Source organism: Scyliorhinus torazame, chromosome 8 (genome assembly GCF_047496885.1).
Source record: "Scyliorhinus torazame isolate Kashiwa2021f chromosome 8, sScyTor2.1, whole genome shotgun sequence".
Classification (NCBI taxonomy): domain Eukaryota; kingdom Metazoa; phylum Chordata; class Chondrichthyes; order Carcharhiniformes; family Scyliorhinidae; genus Scyliorhinus; species Scyliorhinus torazame.
The window spans coordinates 104,691,776-104,714,553 of NC_092714.1; the positions used below are offsets into that span (position 1 = coordinate 104,691,776).

Sequence of the window (22,778 nt, forward strand, 5' to 3'; positions counted from 1 at the left end):
GACCCAGAAGGTGGATGGTCTGAGTCAGCCACGGTGATCAGGCAGGAGGCACCACGGTCCTACATTGTCAAATCATCTGCGGGAGCACTTTTTCGCCATAACCGCCGGGATCTATTAGAGATTTGATCTACAACGCCAGTATTTCCCACACTGGACTTGACTGAGTCCATTTGTCCACAGGATGTTCCTCGTCACACAACGGCAGATAGTACTCTTGATGACATCAAACCATTATCCCTACTACCACCATTAAGACACTCCAGCAGAAGCCGTAAGGCACCCGACCAGCTAGATTTGTAATGACACTTCAACACACGCACAAGACGAATATGGACATTTCTCACGATGGACTCACAACACAGTTAATTGTTTCTGTATTACTTTTATCATTTTCACAGTGTGCAGATTTGCATGTTCTCACCACTTGTTACGTACATTTTCTTGAGGCCAGTCTAGAAAACATGTCAAATAAAAGGGGAGGGGGATGTAGTGATCTGTATATCTGTACATACATCTGCACATACACTAGACAGACAGATGTAACAGCCACAGCATCACTAGAGGGCAGCATCAGAGACGGGTATAAAGGGTCCAGCCCAAGGAGGATCCGCCTCTTTCAGAAGCACAGGGCTAGTGAGCAGCAGCAGACAGAGACAGCTCAGCATAGGCAGCTTCACTGGTCATACCTCTTGACTGTATTATATCTAGTTAAGCTCTGGAAACAGAACAAACCCATTGGATAAAGTATTTGTGTTAACTGAAAGTCCACAATCTTTATTCAGGCTTAGAGAATAATATAAGACCTGTGCAGCTAAATAATAGCTGACATTCTTCGCAAATAAAATACTTTGTTCCAACTTGTGTTTGGGAAACTAATTCACACAATCTTCTGAAATGTGATGTAGTCTCAAAGACTGTCAGAGCCATGAACAAGCCAACAATTTATATTGAGCCAGTTTGACAGAAACTTGCTACATTTTTGTATTGTGCACGCTATTCCATCAGGCCAGTAACAGACAAAAGAAAAAAGATTTGCATTTATATTGCACCTTTCATGTTGCGAAATGTTTCAGAAAATATTGCTTTTTATTCATTCTTTTTAATATAACATTTGGGATTATATTTCTTACTTGTACATGCAACGTTATGATAATGTTGTGATCCAGGTAGCTTTTAGACTGTTGACTCATGAAAGAATGAATCCTAAGAAGTGGAGAAAAACTTTTGGGGAGAACAGGATAGATATTTGAGGCAGTGGGCAATTGAGAGTCATCAGATTTGGTAACTGGACAAACAGACCAAAGAGATGCTTTCCCATGTTTCTTTGATTTGTTAGTATCAGCCCTTTAGATATATGTAGATTAATGGGGACATGTATTTTTTTCAATGTTTAGGCTCTAAGGTAACATGTACAGCTACAATAATGTAGCTGTAATTGGGCGAGGGAATTCTAAGTATGAGCGAAGAGGTGCTGCTCTTGTCTTTTAAAGACAAGAAGCAGCCCAAGAGGGGGAGTAAGAGATCGCAAGATCTGAGATCTAGTGGTATTCATTAGGTAAGCAGGTAAGTAAATCATTGGTAAGTATTATGTTGTTTTGTGGGTTATTGTTTCAACTAGGACCAGGGAGAGATAAATACATTGTTACTTTTCTAGCTCACCTAGTGAAACTATATATAACTACAAATATTTGTAGAGCGATTTATTTTTCAAAATCTGAAACCCTAACTAGTTAAACAAAATACAACAAAGATGGCAGGGCAGATGATATGCCACCTATAATATGCGGGAGCTAGGGTGCCATGTCTTATCAAGAGCAACTACACCTGCAAGAAGCATTTGCTCGAGTAGCTTCAGCTCAGATTTGTTCAAGTAGAGGCAAGCTTTGCACACAGCAGTACATTAGGGAGAGAGAAAGTTGCCTGGGTAACTTTGAGGCAGTCACACCCCTTGGGTTAAGAACTTCAGAATTGCTTGTGGTCCAGTACATGGGTGTGTGATTACAAGTGAGGCAAGAATGGTGATTCACAATGTTGCACTGGAGGAGCCTCATCCCTTGCATTTGCCCAACAGATATGAGATTCTTGCAGCCTGTGTGGACAGGAGAAGACCTGATGAGTAAACTGACCACAGCACTATGGTACAGAAGGTCACTGAAGCTGGGAAAGTAAGGTGGAATGTAGTGGCAGAAGGGGACTGTATAGTTAGGGGAAATATACTCTTATCTGAGCCAAGAGCGTGATCCCAAAGGCTGTGTTGTCTGCCCAGTGTCAGGATTATATCTGGACATCTCCTTGGGACTGAAGAGAAACTTGGGAGTGGGTGGGAAAAGATCCACATCATGATCCACATCAATAATAACATAGTTAGGAAAGAAGTTCTGCTGAGGGAGTATGCGCTGATAGGGACTAAACTAAAAAGCAAGACCATAAAGATAATAAAGATCTTTTGATTGATATCTCAGCCATGAGCAAATTGGCACAGGGTAAATACGATGAGTGTTGAATGTATGGCTCAAGGATTGTGAGGGAGAAGTGGATTTTGATTCATGGTGAACCAACATCAGTACTGGGGAAAGAATGGTAGAGCGGTTGGGGAGGGTTTAAACTTACATGCCTGGGGGATGGGAACCTATGCAAGGAGTCAGAGAAAGAGGGGACAAGGACAAAAGCAAAATGTAGAAAAGTGAATAAGAAAAGTGATAGGTGGAGAAACCAAGAACAAAATTCAAACGGGGCCGTAGAGAAAAATATTGGGAGCAAGACAAACATTGTGAAAAAGACAAACTTAAAAGCCCTGTGCCTTAATGCATGGAGCATTTGCAATAAAGTGGATGAACTAATCACGCAGATAGATATAAATGGGTATGATATAATTGGGATTATGGAGACATGGCTGCAGGGTGAACAGGGATGGGAACTGAATGTCCCAGGGTTTTCAGTATTTAGGAAGGACAAGTATAAAATAAGAGATTGTGGCGTGGCATTGCTGGTTAAAGAGGAAATTAACACAGTAGTGGAAAGGATATTGGCTCTGAAAATGTGAAATCCATATGGGTAGAGTTGAGAAATGCCAAGGGACAAAAAACAGTAGTGGGTGTCATAACTAGACCCCCAAATTGCAGTGGTGAGGTTGGGAATGCCATTAAACAAGAAATTAGAGACGCATGTAACAAGGGAATCTCGGTGATCATGGGTGATTTTAATCTTCACATAGATTGGCCAAATCAAATTAGCCACAATGCTATAGAGGTGGAATTCATGGAGTGTATACGGGATGGTTTTCTTGACCAATCTGTGGAGGAACCAACTAGAGAGCAGGCCATCTTAGACTGGGTACTGTGTAATGAGAAGGGAATCATTGCCAACCTGGCTGTACGAGACCCCTTGGGGATGAGCGACCATAACACGCTAGAACTTTTTATCAAGATGGAGCGTGAAGTAGTTTATTCGGAGACTAGAGTGCTGATTCTTAACAAAGGGAACTATGAGGATATGAGGCGTGAATTGGCCTTGATAAGTTGGGGAGAGTTACTTAAAGGGATGACAGTGGATAGACAATGGCAAACATTCAAGGAACGCATGGAGGAACTACAGCAACTGTTCATTCCTGTCTGGCACAAAAGCGAAGGGGTTAAGAGGGCCAAGAGGGCCAATCCATGGCTTACAAAGGAAATTAGAAGTAGTATCCAATACAATGAAGAAACATGCAGATTTGTCAAGAAAAATAATAGGTCTGAGAATTGGGAGCAGTTTAGAATTCAGCAAAGAAGGACGAAGGGATTGATTAAGAAGGGGAAAGTACAATACGAAAAGAAGATTCCAGGGAAATGGCTGAGCAATTGAATACATACTTTGGTTCTGTCTTCACAAATGAGGACACAAATCAGATCCCAGAAATGTTGGAGAATGAAAGGTTTAGTGAGAGGGAAGAACTGAGGGAGATCAACATTAGTAGAGAAATGCTGCTGGGAAAACTGATGGGATTGAAGGCCGATAAATCCCCAGGGCCTGAGAATCTGCATCCCAGAGTGCTTAAGGAGGTGGCACTGGAAATAGTGGATGCATTGGTGGTCACCTTCCGGATTCTATAGACTCTGGAACTGTCCCTGCAGATTGGAGGGTAGCTCACTTCATTCCAATATTCAAAAAGGGAGGTAGAGAGAAAGCAGGGAATTATACACCAGTAAGCCGAACTCGGTAGTGGGGAAAATGCTTGAATCCATTATCAAGGACTTTATAGTGGAACATTTAGAAAGCAGTGGCAGGATCAGTCAGAGTCAGCGGGTTAATGAAGGGAAAATTATGCATGACAAATCTGTTGGAATTATTTGACGAGGTAACCAGTACAATTGACAAGGGGGAGCCAGTCGATGTGGTACATTTGGACTTTCAGAAAGCGTTTGACAAAGTCCCGCCTAAGAGATTATTGTGCAAAATTAAAGCTCATGGGATTGGGGGAAATGTATTGAGGTGGATAGAAAACTGGTTGGCAGAGAAGAAACAAAGAGTAGGGATTAATGGGTTCTTTTCAAATTGCCAGGCAGTAACTAGTGGGGTACCACAGGGAGTGGTGCTGGGACCCCAGCTATTCACAATACATGTTAATGATTTGGATGAGGGAACAAAATGTAACATCTCAAAGTGTGCAGATGATACCAAATTAGGTGGGAGGGTGAATTGTGACGAGGATGCAGGGATTCTACAGCAAGATCTGGACAGGATGGACGAGTGGGCAAATCAATGGCAGATGCAGTATAATTTGGATAAGTGAGGTTATTCATTTTGGGAGCAAAAACAGGAAGGCAGATTACTATCTGAATGGTTGCAAATTGGGAGAGGGAAGTGTGCAGCGGGACCTGGGTGTCCTTGTGCGCCATCCGCTGAAAGTAAGCATGCAGGTGCAGCAGGCGGTAAAGAAGGCTAATGGTATGTTGGCCTTCATTGAAAGAGGTTTCGAGTTCGAAGCAGGGATGTGTTGCTCCAATTGTACAGGGCCTTGGTGAGGCCACACCTGGAGTATTGTGTGCAGTTTTGGTCTCCTTCTCTGAGGAAGGATGTTCTTGCTCTCGAGGGAGTGCAGCTAAGGTTTACCAGTCTGATTCCAGGGATGGCGGGACTGTCATATGAGGAGAGATTGACTAGGTTGAGATTGTTCTCGCTGGAGTTCAGAAGAGGGGGGTCTCATCGAGACTTATAACATTCTAACAGGCAAGACAGGGTAGATGCAGAGAAGATGTTATCAATGATGGGTGTGTCCCAAACCAGGGGTCACAGCCTGAGGATTCAGGGTAAACCATTTCGGACAGAGATAAGGAGACACTTCTTCACAGAAAGAGTGGTGAGCCTGGAGACTTCCGGGTGCGGCGATGACCAGCTAAGTCGCACGTTTCGGCAGCTCCCGGGGGAAAGGACTTTTGGGCTCTTAATAGGAGCCCCAACGGCAATTTTAACGGCTAAAAACACTGTGCGGTAAACCAGAAGGGAATCCCCCCTGGACACGGATGGAAAAAGGAGAGGAAAGTGGCTGGATTGCGGTGGATCCTCTCGAGCAGCGGCAAGGAAGGCAAGCACAAAGCAAGATGGCGTCGGAAGGAGGCAGTTTAATATGGGGCCCTGACCAACAAGAGTTCCTGCGGCGTTGCGTGGAAGAACTTAAAAAGGAGATGAAGAAGGAGCTGTTGGCCCCGATATTACAGGCGATTGAAGGGCTAAAGGAGGAGCAAAAGACCCAGGAGCAGGAGCTTCGGGTCGTGAAGGCAAAGGCTGCTGAGAATGAGGACGACATACAGGGCCTGGTGGTGAAGACAGGGGTGCACGAGGCACAACACAAAAGGTGTGCGGAAAGGCTGGAGGTGCTGGAGAATAATGCGAGGAGGAAGAATTTAAGGATTCTTGGTCTTCCCGAAGGTGCAAAAGGGGCGGACGTCGGGGCATATGTGAGCACGATGCTGCACTCGTTAATGGGATCGGAGGCCCCGACGGGCCCGTTGGAGGTGGAGGGAGCCTATCGAGTTATAGGCGCGAAGACTGAGGGCTGGAGAAATTCCTCGAGCCATAGTGGTGAGATTTCTCCGATATAAGGACAGAGAGATGGTCCTCAGATGGGCAAAGAAAACTCGGAGCAGTAGGTGGGAGAACGCGGTGATCCGCGTATATCAAGATTGGAGTGCGGAGGTGGCGAGAAGGAGGGCAAGCTTTAATCGGGCCAAGGCGGTGCTGCACAAAAGGAAGGTTAAATTTGGAATGCTGCAGCCGGCAAGACTGTGGGTCACACATCAAGGGAAACACCACTACTTTGAAACGGCAGAAGAGGCGTGGACATTTATTGTCGAGGAGAAACTGGAATAAGCGGGCTAGAAAAAGAACGTTTGGGACAAAGTGGTGGGGCGAATATGTGGGGTGAAGAGGGGGGGGAAACAGGGGAAGAGATGATTTCCCAAGTTGTTAATCCTGCGACCCTGTAACTTTTCTCTCTTCCCCATGTCGTGGGGGAGGGGGGGAGGGAGGATGAGGAGCTGGGGGCGCCGGCCATTGGGGGCGGGGCCAAATGAGAAGCGCGGGCTTTGTTCCCGCGCTATGGTAATCATGGCGGGAACAGGGAAGCAGGAAGGAGGGGGCCTCGCACAGTGGGAGCCGAGGTCACGGGGGGAAGCAGAGGTCGGCCAGAGTTTGCTGACTTCTGGGAGCAACATGGGGGGTGCAATTACGATAGTGAGGGATCTAGCGGGGGGGGGTTAACTGGGTTGCTGCTGCTGGGGAGAAGGGGGAGCTGGTATGGGGTGGGGTGGTCGGGGCGGGAGGGCGCCGTTGGGGGGAGATACGGCTATGTGGGAACCGGGTGAGGAGCTGGATTGAAAAAGGAGATGGCTAGTCGATAAGGGTGGGTGGGTAAAGAGCCCCCCCAACCCGGCTGATCACGTGGAATGTGAGAGGGCTGAACGGGCCAATAAAGAGGGCACGGGTACTCGCACACCGAAAGAAACTTAAGGCAGATGTGGTTATGCTGCAGGAGACGCATCTGAAACTGATAGACCAGGTCAGACTACGCAAAGGATGGGTGGGGCAGGTGTTTCATTCGGGGCAAGACGCAAAAAACAGGGGGGTGGCTATACTAGTGGGGAAGCGGGTAATGTTTGAGGCAAAGACCATAGTGGCGGATAGTGGGGGCAGATACGTGATGGTGAGTGGCAAATTGCAAGGGGAGGCGGTGGTCTTAGTGAACGTATATGCCCCGAACTGGGATGATGCCAACTTTATGAGGCGTATGTTAGGACGTATCCCGGACCTAGAGGTGGGGAAGTTGGTAATGGGTGGAGATTTTAATACGGTGCTGGACCCAGGGCTGGACAGATCGAGGTCCAGGACCGGAAGGAGGCCGGCTGCAGCTAGGATGCTTAAGGACTTTATGGAGCAGATGGGAGGAGTAGACCCCTGGAGATTTAGTAGACCTAGGAGTAAGGAGTTTTCGTTTTTCTCCTATGTCCACAAAGTTTATTCACAGATAGACTTTTTTGTTTTGGGAAGGGCACTGATCCCGAAGGTGACGGGGACGGAGTACACGGCTATAGCTATTTCGGATCACGCTCCACATTGGGTGGACCTGGAGATAGGGGAGGAAAAAGAACAGCGTCCACCCTGGAGAATGGACATGGGATTATTGGCAGATGAGGGGGTGTGTTTAAGGGTGAGGGGGTGTATTGAAAGGTACTTGGAACTCAATGATAATGGGGAGGTCCAGGTGGGAGTGGTCTGGGAGGCGCTGAAGGCAGTGGTTAGAGGGGAGCTGATATCTATTCGCGCACATAAAGGAAAGCAGGAGGGTGGGGAAAGGGAGCAGTTGTTGAAAGAACTTCTGAGGGTGGACAGACAATATGCGGAGGCACCGGAGGAGGGACTGTACAGGGAATTCTACATGTAGAATTTGACTTGTTGACTACGGGTAATGCAGAGGCACAATGGAGGAAGGCACAGGGTGTACAGTACGAATATGGGGAGAAGGCGAGCAGGTTGCTGGCCCACCAACTGAGGAAAAGGGGAGCAGCGAGGGAGATAGGGGGGGTGAGAGATGAGGAGGGAGAGATGGAGCGGGGAGCGGAGAGAGTGAATGGAGTGTTCAAGGCATTTTATGAAAGATTATATGAAGCTCAGCCCCCGGGTGGGAAGGAGAGAATGATGTGCTTTCGGGATCAGCTGGAATTCCCTAAGGTGGAGGAGCAGGAGAGGGCGGGACTGGGAGCACAGATTGAGATGGAGGAAGTAGTGAAAGGGATTGGGAGCATGCAGGCGGGGAAGGCCCCGGGACCAGACGGATTCCCAGTTGAATTCTATAGGAAATATATGGACTTGCTGGTCCCGCTACTGATGAGAACCTTTAATGAGGCGAGGGAAAGGGGGCACCTGCCCCCACCTCTGTCAGAGGCAACGATATCGCTCCTCCTAAAGAAGGAAAAGGACCCGCTGCAATGCGGGTCCTATAGGCTTATTTCCCTCCTGAATGTGGACGCTAAGATTCTGGCCAAGGTAATGGCAACGAGGATAGAGGATTGTGTCCCGGGGCTGGTTCATGAGGACCAAACTGGGTTTGTGAAGGGGAGACAGCTGAATACAAATATACGGAGGCTGCTAGGGGTAATGATGATGCCTCCACCAGAGGGGGAAGCGGAGATAGTGGTGGCGATGGATGCCGAGAAAGCATTTGATAGAGTGGAGTGGGATTATTTGTGGGAGGTGCTGAGGAGATTTGGCTTTGGAGATGGGTATATCAGATGGGTACAGTTGCTGTATAGGGCCCCGATGGCAAGCGTGGTCACGAATGGATGGGGGTCTGATTATTTTCGGCTCTATAGAGGGACGAGGCAGGGATGTCCTCTGTCCCCGTTATTGTTTGCACTGGCGATTGAGCCCCTGGCCATAGCATTGAGGGGTTCCAGGAAGTGGAGGGGAGTACTCAGGGGAGGAGAAGAACACCGGGTATCTCTGTATGCGGATGATTTGTTGCTATATGTGGCGGACCCGGCGGAGGGGATGCCAGAGATAATGCGGATACTTGGGGAGTTTGGGGATTTTTCAGGGTATTAATTGAACATGGGGAAAAGTGAGTTGTTTGTGGTGCATCCAGGGGAGCACAGCAGAGAAATAGAGGATTTACCGTTGAGGAAGGTAACAAGGGACTTTCGGTACTTGGGGATCCAGATAGCCAAGAATTGGGGTACATTACATAGGCTTAATTTAACGCGGTTGGTGGAACAGATGGAGGAGGACTTTAAGAGATGGGACATGGTGTCCCTGTCACTGGCAGGTAGGGTGCAGGCGGTTAAAATGGTGGTCCTCCCGAGATTCCTTTTTGTGTTTCAGTGCCTCCCGGTGGTATTCACGAAGGCTTTTTTCAAAAGAATCGAGAAGAGTATTATGAGTTTTGTGTGGGCCGGGAAGACCCCGAGAGTGAGGAGGGGATTTTTGCAGCACAGTAGGGACAGGGGGGGGCTGGCACTACCGAGCCTAAGTGAGTACTACTGGGCCGCCAATATTTCAATGGTGTGTAAGTGGATGGGAGAAGAGGAGGGAGCGGCGTGGAAGAGATTGGAGAGGGCGTCCTGCAGGGGGACTAGCCTACAAGCTATGGTGACGGCACCGTTGCCGTTCTCACCGAAGAAATACACCACAAGCCCGGTGGCGGTGGCTACATTGAAAGTTTGGGGGCAGTGGAGACGGCATAGGGGAAAGACGGGAGCCTCGGTGCGGTCCCCGATAAGAAATAACCATAGGTTTGCTCCGGGGAGAATGGATGGGGGATTTGGAGCATGGCAAAGAGCAGGGGTAGCACAATTGAGAGATCTGTTCGTAGATGGGACTTTTGCGAGTCTGGGAGCGCTGACGGAAAAATATGGGTTGCCCCAAGGGAATGCATTTCGGTATATGCAACTGAGGGCTTTTGCGAGGCAACAGGTGAGGGAATTCCCGCAGCTCCTGACGCAGGAGGTGCAGGATAGAGTGATCTCCGAGACATGGGTGGGGGATGGTAAGGTGTCGGACATATATTGGGAAATGAGGGACGAGGGGGAGATCATGGTAGATGAGCTGAAAGGGAAATGGGAAGAAGAGTTGGGGGAGGAGATTGAGGAGGGGCTGTGGGCTGATGCCCTACGTAGGGTAAACTCATCGTCCTCGTGTGCCAGGCTAAGCCTGATACAATTTAAGGTGTCACACAGGGCGCATATGACTGGAGCACGGCTCAGTAAATTTTTTGGGATAGAGGATAGGTGTGCGAGATGCTCGAGAAGCCCAGCGAATCACATCCACATGTTCTGGTCATGCCCGGCACTACAGGGGTTTTTGGTGGGGGTGGAAAAGGTGCTTTCGAAGGTGGTGGGGGTCCAGGTCGAACCAAGCTGGGGGTTGGCTATATTTGGGGTTGCAGAAGAGCCGGGAGTGCAGGAGGCGAGAGAGGCTGATGTTTTGGCCTTTGCGTCCCTAGTAGCCCGGCGCAGGATATTGTTAATGTGGAAGGAAGCCAAACCCCCGGGTGTGGAGACCTGGATAAACGACATGGCAGGGTTTATAAAGTTAGAACGGATTAAGTTTGTGTTAAGGGGTTCGGCTCAGGGGTTCACCAGGCGGTGGCAACCGTTCGTCGACTACCTCACAGAAAGATAGAGGGAATGGAAAGGAAGACAACAGCAGCAACCCAGGGGGAGGGGGGGGGGGGGGGGGGAGGAATCGGACGGACTCTCAGGGATGTTATTGTATATGTATAGGCACTTGTTTTAGGTAATGTATATTGGACTGTTGGATTGTATCTTTGGAGAGTATTTATTTTTGACAAGGCAGTTGCCATTTAGTTTGGTTTTTGTTCATATATTATTTATTTATTTGTTTAAAACTGGCCACTGCTATTTATATTGCTTTATTGTTGTTTAAAAGAAACACTACGTCCTGTTATGTTTGGCCAAAAAATCTTGAATAAAATATATATTTTTTAAAAAGAGAGAGAGAGGGAGAGGGGGGGAAAGCACAGCAGGAGAAACAAGAGTCAATAAATTATTTTAGAATTAATTAAGATTGTTGCTTGAAAAGAGAAATATTAAACAGAATGCGGAGTGGGATTAAAATAAAAGGTCATGTGGAAAAAGCTCCTCCACTAACTGGATGGGCTGAATGGTTTATCTCTAAAAAAAAAAAGAGTGGTGAGCCTGTGGAATTCATTACCACAGGAAGTAGTTGATGCTAAAACTTTGAATATATTCAAGAGGCGGCTGGATATAGCACTTGGGGAGAATGGGATCAAAGGCTATGGGGGAGAAAGCAGGATTAGGCTATTGAGTTGGATGATCAGACATGATCGTGATGAATGACGGAGCAGTCTCGAAGGGCCACAAGGCCTCCTCCTGCTCCTATCTTCTATGTATCTATGTAAGAGAGAGCTTTTCTATTGGGAAGGTTTGACTTGAACAGTGCTGAAACCAGAGTGCTGGAAAGTCATAAAGCTAGTGCTGTACAGAAGGCTTTGAACCCGCTTTCCAACTCCTGAGTTCCCACCCATTCGCATCACACGTAAAAGTTTACCCAGGAATATAGTAAATCTCCATCAAACACTGAAAAAGATTTAAACAGTTCTATGTATATCAACAATTGAAGCTGAAATTAATTGCCTTGACAGGAAAATGCAACACATGGTGTTGAAGTGGAACACATTGCTTCACAGATGTTGGTTTTGATCTTTGAAATGGAGACTTATCATGTCCCCATTAATGCGATGAATTTATAAAGTTAATCATAAAGTTTCAAAGTAAATCTGTGAACATTTATACAACGATGGATGTGTTTTGTAAATGTTGATAAATGAGAAAATAAAATTTTACAAAAAGGGAAATAAGTATTTGATTTAAATCCTCAAATACAGTATAATATGGAACAAAATATACAAGTCCTGGAAATATGTTTTGATAAATGTCCTTTGTTTTTATTTTCTATTCATAAAATACGTCAGTAAGATATCAGGATAGTGCTTCAAAGAATGAAAAAACAAGAGACTGATTGTTAATGAGACTGCAATGGAAAGGAGGAAACAGAATGATCCACATTGGTTCCCCCTTAAATGACACTTCAATTTCAAAGTTCTCATCCTTGTTTTCAAATCCCTCCAAGCCACGGCCCCTCTACTTTCTTCCAGCTCCACAACCCTCCATGATATCTTCATTCATCTAATTCTGGCTGATTGTAACAACTCATTTTAATGGTTCCACCATTGGTGACTATGCTTTCAGTTGTTGAGGCCCATAGCTCTGGAATTTCCTCTCCACGCCTCTCTGCCTCTCTGTTTCTGATTTTAAGATGCTCCTGGTGCAAGTAATTTTAATTTTTCCTGTGTACATTTGAGTGCCTATTTTGATGGCTGCTCTGGACTTGAACCCATTACGTCCATTTACACTTTTATCCCTCATTTTAATTTATTTTTTCTTTATCCATCCTTGCCGTCTTTCTCTCTCTCCTGTCATCATGCCTCCTTTGATTTCTCCCCTCTCTTCCTTCCCAAATCCTTACCTGAATCCTTCCAATGCTCCGCAATCTCCCTACTTTCCTGCTGCCGTCCCTGGTTTTACTCTCTCCTAGAAAATCCGAAAACTTCTCTTTGTATCTCCTTTGCATATTCTGAAGGGTTCCTCCAGGCATCTATTGCTTCCTCCTTCTAAGCAGCAACCCCAACTGCCTCGACACCCTTGCTGACCTTTCTGAGCAGTGCACTTGGTGGAGGTAAATGTAGCCAATGTCTTCCCTGTCCATCTCACTCCTCTTAGTGTTGATCTGTGAACTCTACCAGCATATCAGCTATCATGACCTCTCGCTACGCATCTCCCTCCACAATCTCACTCAGGAAATTAAAGTTTGCATCAGATTAAAAGAAGAGGCGTATAACAATGCAAAGTTCAGTAGCAAGCCTGAGGATTGGTAATGTTTTAGAAACCAAAGGGCCAGCAAATAGTCGATAAACAGGGAAAAAATAGAGCGAGGGTAAAGTGCTGAGGAATATAAAAACTGATTGCAATGGCATTTGCATCTATATAAAAAGGAAGAGAGTAACTAAAGTAAATGTTGGTCCCTTAAGAGCAAAGACAGGATAGATTGTCATGGGAGTGAGGAAATGACAGGAGACACTGAATAAATGTTTTGTGCCCTTGGTCACCACAGAAGGCACACGTGACATACCAGAAATATGGAGTAATCTCAGGCGCCAATAAGAAAGGTAATTAATATCAGTATCATAGAAACTAAGAGGCTGAGTCTGATAAACCCCTGGGCCACGATCATCTACATCCCAGAGATTCAAAAGAGATAACTGCAAAAACAGTGGATTCACTGCCGCTGATTTTCCAAGTCTCTTGGATTTGGGAATGCTCCCATTAGATTGGAAGTTGGTAAATGTAAAGCCATATTTCAAGAAAGGTAGGAGAAAAGCATAATATGATTAGAACAAGTCGACAATTTTTTTCTTACATTTGTTCACGGGACATGGCAGTACTGGCTAGGCCAGTACTGAGTTCCTTTCCCTAATTGCCCTGGAGAGGGTGGTAGTGAGCTGCCTTCGTAAACAGTTGCAGTCCGTGTTGTAGGATAGAGGGCTGTTAATGAGGGAGGGAGTTTTCAAGATTATGACCCAGCACCATTGAAGGTGCGGTGATATAGTTCCAAGTCAGGATGGTGTATGTCTTAGAGGCGAAATTTCAGGTGTTGCTGTTACCACACATCTATTGTCCTTGTCCTTCTAGAAGGTTACAGGTTTGGAAGGGGCTGCTGAAGAAGCCTTGATAAATTATTGCAGTATGTCTTGTAGATGGGACACTCTGTTGCCACTGTGTGGTGTTGGAGAGAGTGGCTGTTTATTGTAGTGGAAAGGATGCTAATTAAGTCGGCTGCTTTGTCCTGGATGGTGTTGAGCTTCTTGAGTGCTGTTGGGGCAGCACCCATCAAGTGCAGGAACTCTAACAGGTCTCCCATCATGCCGTTATCTTAGGCGTCGCCAATACCCTCCACCCCAGCAAACGCCTCCAGGCTATCAGAGAGGTGAAGGCTAAGACGTCAGTTTGTTCCCCTGCTGCAGCCCAGGCAAGTCTGACAACCCAAAGATCACCGCCAATGGGCACGGCTCCATTTTAACACTCAAAATCTCCGACATAGTTTTGAAGAAGGAAGCCTAGAACTTGACCAATTTAGAGCAGGACCAAAACATGTTCATGGTTCACCGGTCCCTTTGAACAACGCTCACATCTATCCTCTACCCCCGGAAAGTACCCAATCTGGTCATGTGCGCCCTATGCACCACTTTAAACTGAATCAAACTCAGTATCACACATGAGAAGGTAGAATTAATCCTATGCAGAACCTCGCTCCATAACCACCCCCCCCCCCCCCCCGCCCCCCCCCCCACTCAAAAGCACAACCCTACTCTTCCTCCCATTTTCCTCTTACTTCCTTCAGTGAAACCCTCTCCCTCTACATCAACTGCCCATAAGTTTCTGATATCCTCCCTTCTCCTATCTCATCCAGGGACAGCATCTTATCCACAAGAGAGGGGGCCAGGAATCGAGAAAATGTAGAAAGTTCCTTCCGGACAAAGTTCTGTACCTGTATGTATGTAAACACATTCCCTCCCCCAGCTCCTTCAGCCCAGAAAACTTACTCCACAAACAAATCCCTAAACCTCTCGACCACCTCCCTCTCCCAGATCTTCTACGACAAATCCATCCTAGCCAATATAAATCTATAGTTCCTACAGATTTACAACATAGATTTTAAAGTGCTGTGTAAATTAGTTTCATAGTCTCAGAGAAGCTGTTACCACTGGTCTTGTAGAGTCCTTGGCCGGTGATAACGGAAGTGGAGCAGTAATAAGTGCCCTCAGACTCAAACCTGTACTGGAAGCCTCCTCCATTCGCCTCCTAATTGACCCACCCCGTACTTTCTTGACCTATCCCCGCATTTTCTCAATGTACGCCGCCCAGCAATAATCAAATCACGTCATGCCCCCCCCCCCCCCCCCCGCTCCCCCTCCGGACCGTTTCTCCCTCTGCAAGAATGCACTCCAAATCTGAGGGGTTTTACCTGCTCTTTCAAAGGTCAAAATTAGCTTATTAATCCTACTAAAAACCTACTTGGGCAGAAAGATTGGAAGACACCGAAACACAAACAAGAACCTTGGAAGAATGTTCATTTTAACCATCTGGACCCTTCCCTCCAATGACAACGGGAGGGCATACCATCTCCAAGTCCACCTACACCCTCTCTACCAGACTTGCCAGGATCTCCCTCCACATGCGGAAGAAGCCCCGTCACACCACGATCTTGACTGTTGTGCTCTTCCCTTTGCCGAGCCAGGTGCCTTGTTGCATTCTCCTCTTTCTTCTTCTATCCTGCCTATAAACCAGACAGCAAGATCACTCGGCTCTATGTTCTTGATGGATTTCTCACAGCAGTATCAGAGAGACATAAAGGGAAGCATATGTTTCTCCCTTCAAGGGGTCAATTTGTTGTTGTAGTCTACTTCCATGGCATTCATTTCCATTCAGCATCTGGTCCAATTATACATTATTCATGTGTGAGATTTGAAAGTTAGGCTGTTATTGTGTTCTACTGTGGAAGGCATCAAGAGCAGGAAGAATCCTGTTCCCACCATGCACACCTACAGCAAGGGTCACTGGATAATGATCAGAAATCAGATACCATGACTGCCCCTTGTCATCCAAAAATAAGTTGCACCACCCCACCCCCAACCACATTGTTAATTTAGCTCAAACAAGAGTGACTGACCATGAAAATTTCTCAGCCTATTGAACCATCGGAGGAACTAATTAAGTAAAACAATTTGTGTTAAATTGAAAGGATGCAACATTAGAAAATGAAAACAAAATATCCAAAGCTAAACAGGCTTGCAGCTGAGAATTAAAAAAGCAGAGGGGCAGAAAGTCAGTACACTCAATAAAAAGTGAAGGGATGATTAAGGGAAACAGATAGGTCTTGGTCAGCAGAGAAAGAGAAGTCATGATCAGCAGAGGAGAGGTCACGAGAAGGAAAGGAAAATACTAACACCAAAATTAAATCTGTGGGAATGGAATATAAGAAAAATCACAGGACTGACAGTTGAGTGACGGACGGCAGCATAGTGGTTAGCACTGTTGCTTCACAGTGCCAGGGACCCGGATTCGATTCCTGGCTTGGTCACTTACTGTGCAGAGTCTGCATGTTCTGCCGGTATCTGCATGGGTTTCCTCCAGGTGTTCCACTTTTCACCCACAAGTCTCGAAAGACGTGCTTGTTTGGTGAATTGGACATTCTGACTTCTCCCTCTTGTGTACCCAAACAGTCTTCGTAGTGTGGCAACTGGGGGATTTTCACAGTAACTTCATTGCAGTTACATAATAAAAATTATTATTATTTTAATTAGGATTTTAACTCTTGGGTTTGGAAAATCCATGTGGCAGAGTATTTATATTACAAAAGATACCCGGAAAGAAACAGCTGGCTCGATTCTCTATCCCACAGCCCCAGATTTCTGTTTCACCCGCTGACGGGATATTCCATTACGCCGGCAGGTCAATGGGGTTTCCCATTGTGGGGCAAAACCCCCGGGCTGCCGGCAAAACGGAGCATCCCGTCGGCGGAGAATCCAGCCCAGCATATTACATCTGAACACTTTGAAACATTTAATTGTGCTGCAAGAGTTCAAATGTTTGTTGAATAGAGATTTATACAAATACAATCAAAAGTTTCTCTCTAGTTACTTTGATTCGTAGAAAACTATCCTCAACATTTGGAGGTGTTGACCTTGGGTAGGGTGCTCTTTCCAAGAGCCGGTGCAGACCCGATGGGCCGAATGGCCTCCTTCTGCACTGTAAATTCTATGAACATGAGCTTCTCCTCTCCCATTTGAATGTTGTCTACATTTGGTGTTCAGCTACGATTTAGAATAAAAACTAAACAGCACATGCATCTCTTCCTCAAATTATAATTTGTGAGAGACTGTTCTGCAATTCATACTTTTTTGATTTGGTAACATTTTGGTCAGAGAAATATAATTCCACATGTTTGAAAAAATGGCTAAAGAAAAGGTAAAAGAAAATGGCTTTTCACAATGATTAAACATATCCAGTATGAAGAGCTAGAATCACTTACGGGAGTGCAACTGTTTCTCTTCAGTCTGCAGTGCTTTAAGAACATGAGCAAAATGACTGGTAGAAGCCATGATATCAGCCCCTAAAGACTTGGGCACCTCCTCCTTCTGTTGTAGCTCAGCCCCTTGTTCTGTCAACTTATGAACCAATGGTTGTAGTACTGTCAATCGCGAGATTTCCTCCTGAAAGGTTTGCACATAAATAAATGTTGCTTTGTCAATATCAAGATATGAATATTTTTGAAAGCTCTAAGTTTTATATTGCACGGGCTGGGGCGGGGGTGGGGGGGGGGGGGGGGGGGTGGAATTCATTAACTAACACAGGCCTGACAAAAATGACTGACCAGCTTCTCTGGAGCAGTGACACTCAGCAACCGTGAGCTTGACCCACTCATCAGTTGTACAAAACACTTAATGTTGGCTAATCAGGATTTTGTGTGTTTAATGCGCATTTACTTGGTAAGGCGATAGATGTTCAAATTAGAACATATATCAGTGACTCTGACTGGGCTGGACAAGAGAGTGAATCAGGAGAGCACTTGCCTCTCGAAAACAGACTTCAGTTTAAATCTAGGCAGGACTGATTGAATATGTATTTATTTTTTTGTCATTGCTCTTAACTTAATTTAGTGCAGAGAGTCTGAACTCATAGCACAAGTATGTATACAACTTAATGCTAAATTGCACAGGAAAGTCATGAGGATGGTTAGTTGGTGTGGAAAATAGAGACAAATGCAGTAAAGTGTGTTTTTCTGAAATTGGCATTCCGGTATAATTGCGAAGCACTTGCGTGTGAACCACTGGTGGCATTGAAGCTATGCCATACCCAATCAGGGTGAAGTTTATGAAGTGAGTAGGTGAAAATGAGATAAAAACATCTATCTCCTAATGATGTTATCATTCTTACCAAACATAATCAACAACAAAATACCAAAAATACATGAGCTGCTTACAAAAGCTTCATGAAAGATTTTGCCAGGAATAGTAGAAATGAATTTGAAAAGCTGTCAAGATATGCTGAAAAAAACACAGATATAAGGGAAATAAAATAGCTAAGAGTGTGATTGTGTGCAGAGAGAGGGTGTGTGCAGTTATCTGTCCATGTATATTTTTGCCAAAGGGCATCATCTGCACAAAGTACGTAGTTGATCTATTCCGTTAATAGTCCGTGCAGGCTAAGTTGCACTGAAGCATTTTATGACTTTGATAGGATGTCATCTCCCTCCACAAACAAATAACATTGGCAAGTGTTGTTTTTGTTTAACATTAGAGACCTCACTTAGTTTGAACATTGGACGTGATAAACTGAAGACATTTGTGAAATTTGAAGAAGCAACTTTCCTACTGAATGAATACATCACTTTTATATGTATAACAGCTTGAGAGGTGACAGGCTTCAATAATTTGTATTTGGCACACAAGCACAGTATCTGACTGGGGACAGGCTGTGATTATGTATGACTAAAAAATCTAAACATTTGTTAGGGTGACAAGGCCACTGCAATAGTATTGTTATTAAGCAAAATGAAAGGAGTGGTTTTTCTGTACATGTTGATTTGCCTAATATAACCAAATGCATCTAACCTGGATGCAATTTACATAACTTTACATGTATAAATGAAAACATCAAAGACAGATCACAGAACACTGTTTCTATACTCCTTCCAGTTAATATATCTATTTTCGAACCACCCTATTTACTGGCATTTTATGTAAGAAATTAATGTGTTACCATTTTGTTTCCCGGAACCATACCTGCTCTCTTAATTCAAGTTGCTATACCAAAGTAGGGTCTGAATGAAGAGAGTAGGTAATTTTCAGGAAGAAGTTAGGTTTTTAATGGATAGACTGAAATCCAGGGCGGGAAGAAGCTACAGAGACAAGTTGGGTTAAATTAGAGAAGAATTGAAAAGGAGAGTGAGAATGTTGAACCATAACTGGCTATGTAAAATTTCAGCCTCACAAAGTGCTCTCAATAAGTTAACTTATTATCAGCTTGCCCAGTGGAAAGTGTTTCAGGCATTCAGGAGCTTACCTACAGAGTGATAATGTCAATGAAAAGGAAATAATCAGGAATTAAACTCACTTGATCAACAAGCACCATGTTAGAATGAACACCTGTTCAGACTAATTGGATAAATAATAGACACCAAATCAAAGATGGTGTGATCAGGCCTCATAGAATGCTGATCAGAGCAGATTCTGAATAACGAATCCATTCTGGTCACCTGTGATGATAAGCACATATGCATATCTGTATATAATTGTATCAATGTATAAAGCTGATCATCAATACTTGTAGTGACAGTTATGACCTCCTGCCAGTAAGTGGAGCCAGACACACATGGAGCCATAAGGTGACTGATGAGACGCAGGCAGTTGGTGGCAGGATGGACAACAGGACAGTCACATCTCACCGTAGATCTCCAGTAACTTAGATATAATTGTCTGTACATAAGTTTGTTGGTTACCTGAACACGTGTTTAATAATAAATACTTGTTATAGCTAAACACCCATGTTCTATGCGTGTCTTCATGATCAGGGGAGCCAGAGAACACAACATGGTATCAGGTATGCTGAAGAACTATGGTAACTACAAACAGGGCAGTCCACGCTGAAGAATAGGAGAATCCGAATGAACGACTTCGTGACCTACCTGATGAACCACGGGTTTGCGACTCAATGCAACGCAAGACGGTGAAGTGTGAAATGGATGGTTTGAAGGTACCCCAACCAACCTCAAATCTTGGTCAGTTTGGACACAAACTGGCATGATTTTAAACAGCAGTTTGAACTCTACCTATTGGCCCGTGGCCTCCAGGTGCTGCCTGATGCAAGGTGCGTTGCATTGCTGCAATCGAGAGCAGGTCCTCAAGCACTTGAACTGTATAATTCTTCAGTTTTGGGAATGAAGAAGAGGAGAGTTATGATGAGGCGATTCAATGCTTTGATCTACATTGTTCTTCGAAAAACAATGAGACTTTTGAATGATACGTGTTCCGTTCCCATGCCAAAAAAGTTAAGGAATCATTGGATAACTATGCAATGGATTTAAGATTAAAGACCTAGCCATGCAATTTTGGACAGTTGCAGTCTTCAGTGATCCGAGACAAAATTGTTATTGGGATTTCGGATGTTGAGCTACGAGAATAATCATTGAGGGAAGACAACCTCATGTTCGACGCCACCATCAGAATATGCCAGGCAAGTGAGCTAACTGCTCAGTGGTTCGGTGCCTTCAGTTCAGAAACTGTTGACGCCAATCGCAGAAGCGATGCTGGTGCCATAAGTGGCGTGACGCAATTCAGAAAGAAATGTAGTCTCAGTGCGGGTGGCCATTTTGAGCGCACCGTTACGCAGCCACATGAAAAATGTGGTCTCGATGCGGGCGGCCATTTTTAGCGCACCGCTACGCAACATCAAAAGAAACGTGGTCTCGATGCGGACAGCCATTTTGGGTAACAAACCCCATCCGCCATTTTGTGGCAGAAATGTGGCAACCGACACTTGCCCTGGCGATGCCCTGCTTCAAAAAAAAAATTGTCACAAGTGTGGCAGAACTGGTCACTTTGCCCATCGATGCACATCTGGACAAGGACAAAGAGTCTGGACAAGGACAAAGGAGATAACAACCAAGCTGATGTGAATAATAATATAATAATCGCTTATTGTCACAAGTAGGCTTCAATGAAGTTACTGTTAAAAGCCCCTAGTCGCCACATTCTGGAATATGGTTCTGAATAGAGACCCACACAGTTCGACAGGCCAAAACACAGAAGTGATGCTTCCATTCTGCAGTCACAGTGAGGCAACTGCAGGAACTATCGAGGACAGATGGACGATCCGGCAATGCTAAATGGAACGTCCATCAAGTGCAAACTCGACACGGGAGCGAGGGCCGACCCGATCCCGTTCTTGGAGGAGAAGCGTCAAACCTCACATCACTCTGGCAGGAATGATTCTGAAAGATTACAATGGTCATTGGATCCCAACTGTGGGAGAATGCGAGCTTGATGTCACGGTCAAAGAGATATGCACAGAATATGTTTCTTTGTGGTGGAGACGGAGCGTGAATCGCTCATTAGGGTGCAGGTATGTGAAATGCTCGGGCTTGTCAAGAGGGTGCATGGCACTCCATTGACACATCTTGGTGGAGTGGATATTAAAGACACATCTAAAGGTATTTCAAGGGTTTAGCACCGTGCCCTTCACTTACCGCATACAACTAAACGAGGATGCGAGAATGGTAGTACATTCGACCAAATAAGTGCCTGCTCTGCTGAGGGAGAAGCTCAAAGCTGAGCTGCAGTGGATGACAACCCTGGGTGTCATTAGGTGCATAGAAGAGCCCACTGACTGGGTAAACTCCATGGTATGCGTAAAGAAACAGAACGGAGACCTGTGAATTTGCATGGATGGACCCCAAGGACCTTAACATGAATATTAAAAGGGAGGAACTTGTGTGCAAAATGGCTGGAGCAACTTGCTTCAGCAAGCTGGATGTGTCGCAGGATTTCTGGCAGCTCAAGCTCGATGAGGCGAGCACAAGACTGTGCACCTTAAACATGCCCTTTGGCCATTATTGCTTCCAGCAGATGCCATTCGGTATTATCTCTCCATCAGAAATCTTTCATTGGTCCATGGAGCACATAGTGGAAGGGCTGCCAGGTGTCCGTGTCTATGTCGACGACATTATAGTCTGGGGGTTCACGCGCGAGGAGCATGATGCATGGCTCTTTCAAGTTCTGTAAGAATCAGCAAGAATGGCCTCAAACTCAATTGAGCAAAATGGCAAGTCGGCATTGACACTATTACGTTTCTAGGAGATAGGATATCATCAAATGGTGTTCAACCAGATGATGAAAAGATCAAGGGCATTATTAAGATGTCAAGGCCCACGGACAAAAAGGGCATGCTGCGTATTCTGGGCATGAACAACTTTGTGGGAAAGTTAATTCTCAACCTTACCTCCAAGACATCACAGCTCAGGGAATCCATTAAGAAGGATGTGGTCTTCCAGTGGTTACCGAAGCACGAACAGGAATGTAAAGCGCTATGTGTTTCGCTAACAATGGCGCCTGTCCTGGAATTTTTTGACCCGACCAAGAAGACCAAAATCTCCACGGATGCATCTCGGGACAGGATTGGGGCAGTACTTCTGCAGCAGAGTGCAAATGGGCATTGGCTGCTGGGGCATATGCTTCGAGGACCATGAAGGAAACAGAGCACAGATGTGCGCAAATCGAGAAGGAACGCCTGGGGCTAATCACTGGTCTCAAGAAATTTCATGATTGTGTATATGGGCTGCCCACATTTTTAGTTGAAATGGACCACAGGCTGCTGGTAGCAATAGTCCACAAGAACTTATGTCAGGTGTCTCCGAGGATACAACGACTCATGCTGAAACTGCAGACATAGCGGGTGTGGTTGACAATTCGATACCTGTCAGAAGTTTCCCTGCAGACAAAGCAAGAAACCCATGCATGTGGAAGACGTCGTTACCAGCCCGTGGCAGAAAGTCGGTATGGACTTGTTCCACTTTCAGGAGAGACACTACCTGGTCGTAATCAACTACTTCTCCAATTACCCAAATGTAGCGCAGCTGCCCAATGCAAC

General features: G+C 45.4%; 1 protein-coding gene across 15 annotated transcripts in view; it reads right to left on the reverse strand.

Annotated features, from left to right (window-relative positions):
- dmd (dystrophin) overlaps window positions 1-22,778 on the reverse strand; it is a 3,042,490-nt gene that overhangs the window by 1,776,100 nt on the left and 1,243,612 nt on the right. For all 15 annotated transcript variants that reach the window (XM_072513983.1, XM_072513987.1, XM_072513978.1 and 12 more), the window contains one exon: window positions 17,164-17,344. In XM_072513983.1, coding sequence (XP_072370084.1) covers window positions 17,164-17,344 — 181 coding nt within the window. The remainder of the gene's footprint in view (window positions 1-17,163; window positions 17,345-22,778) is intronic.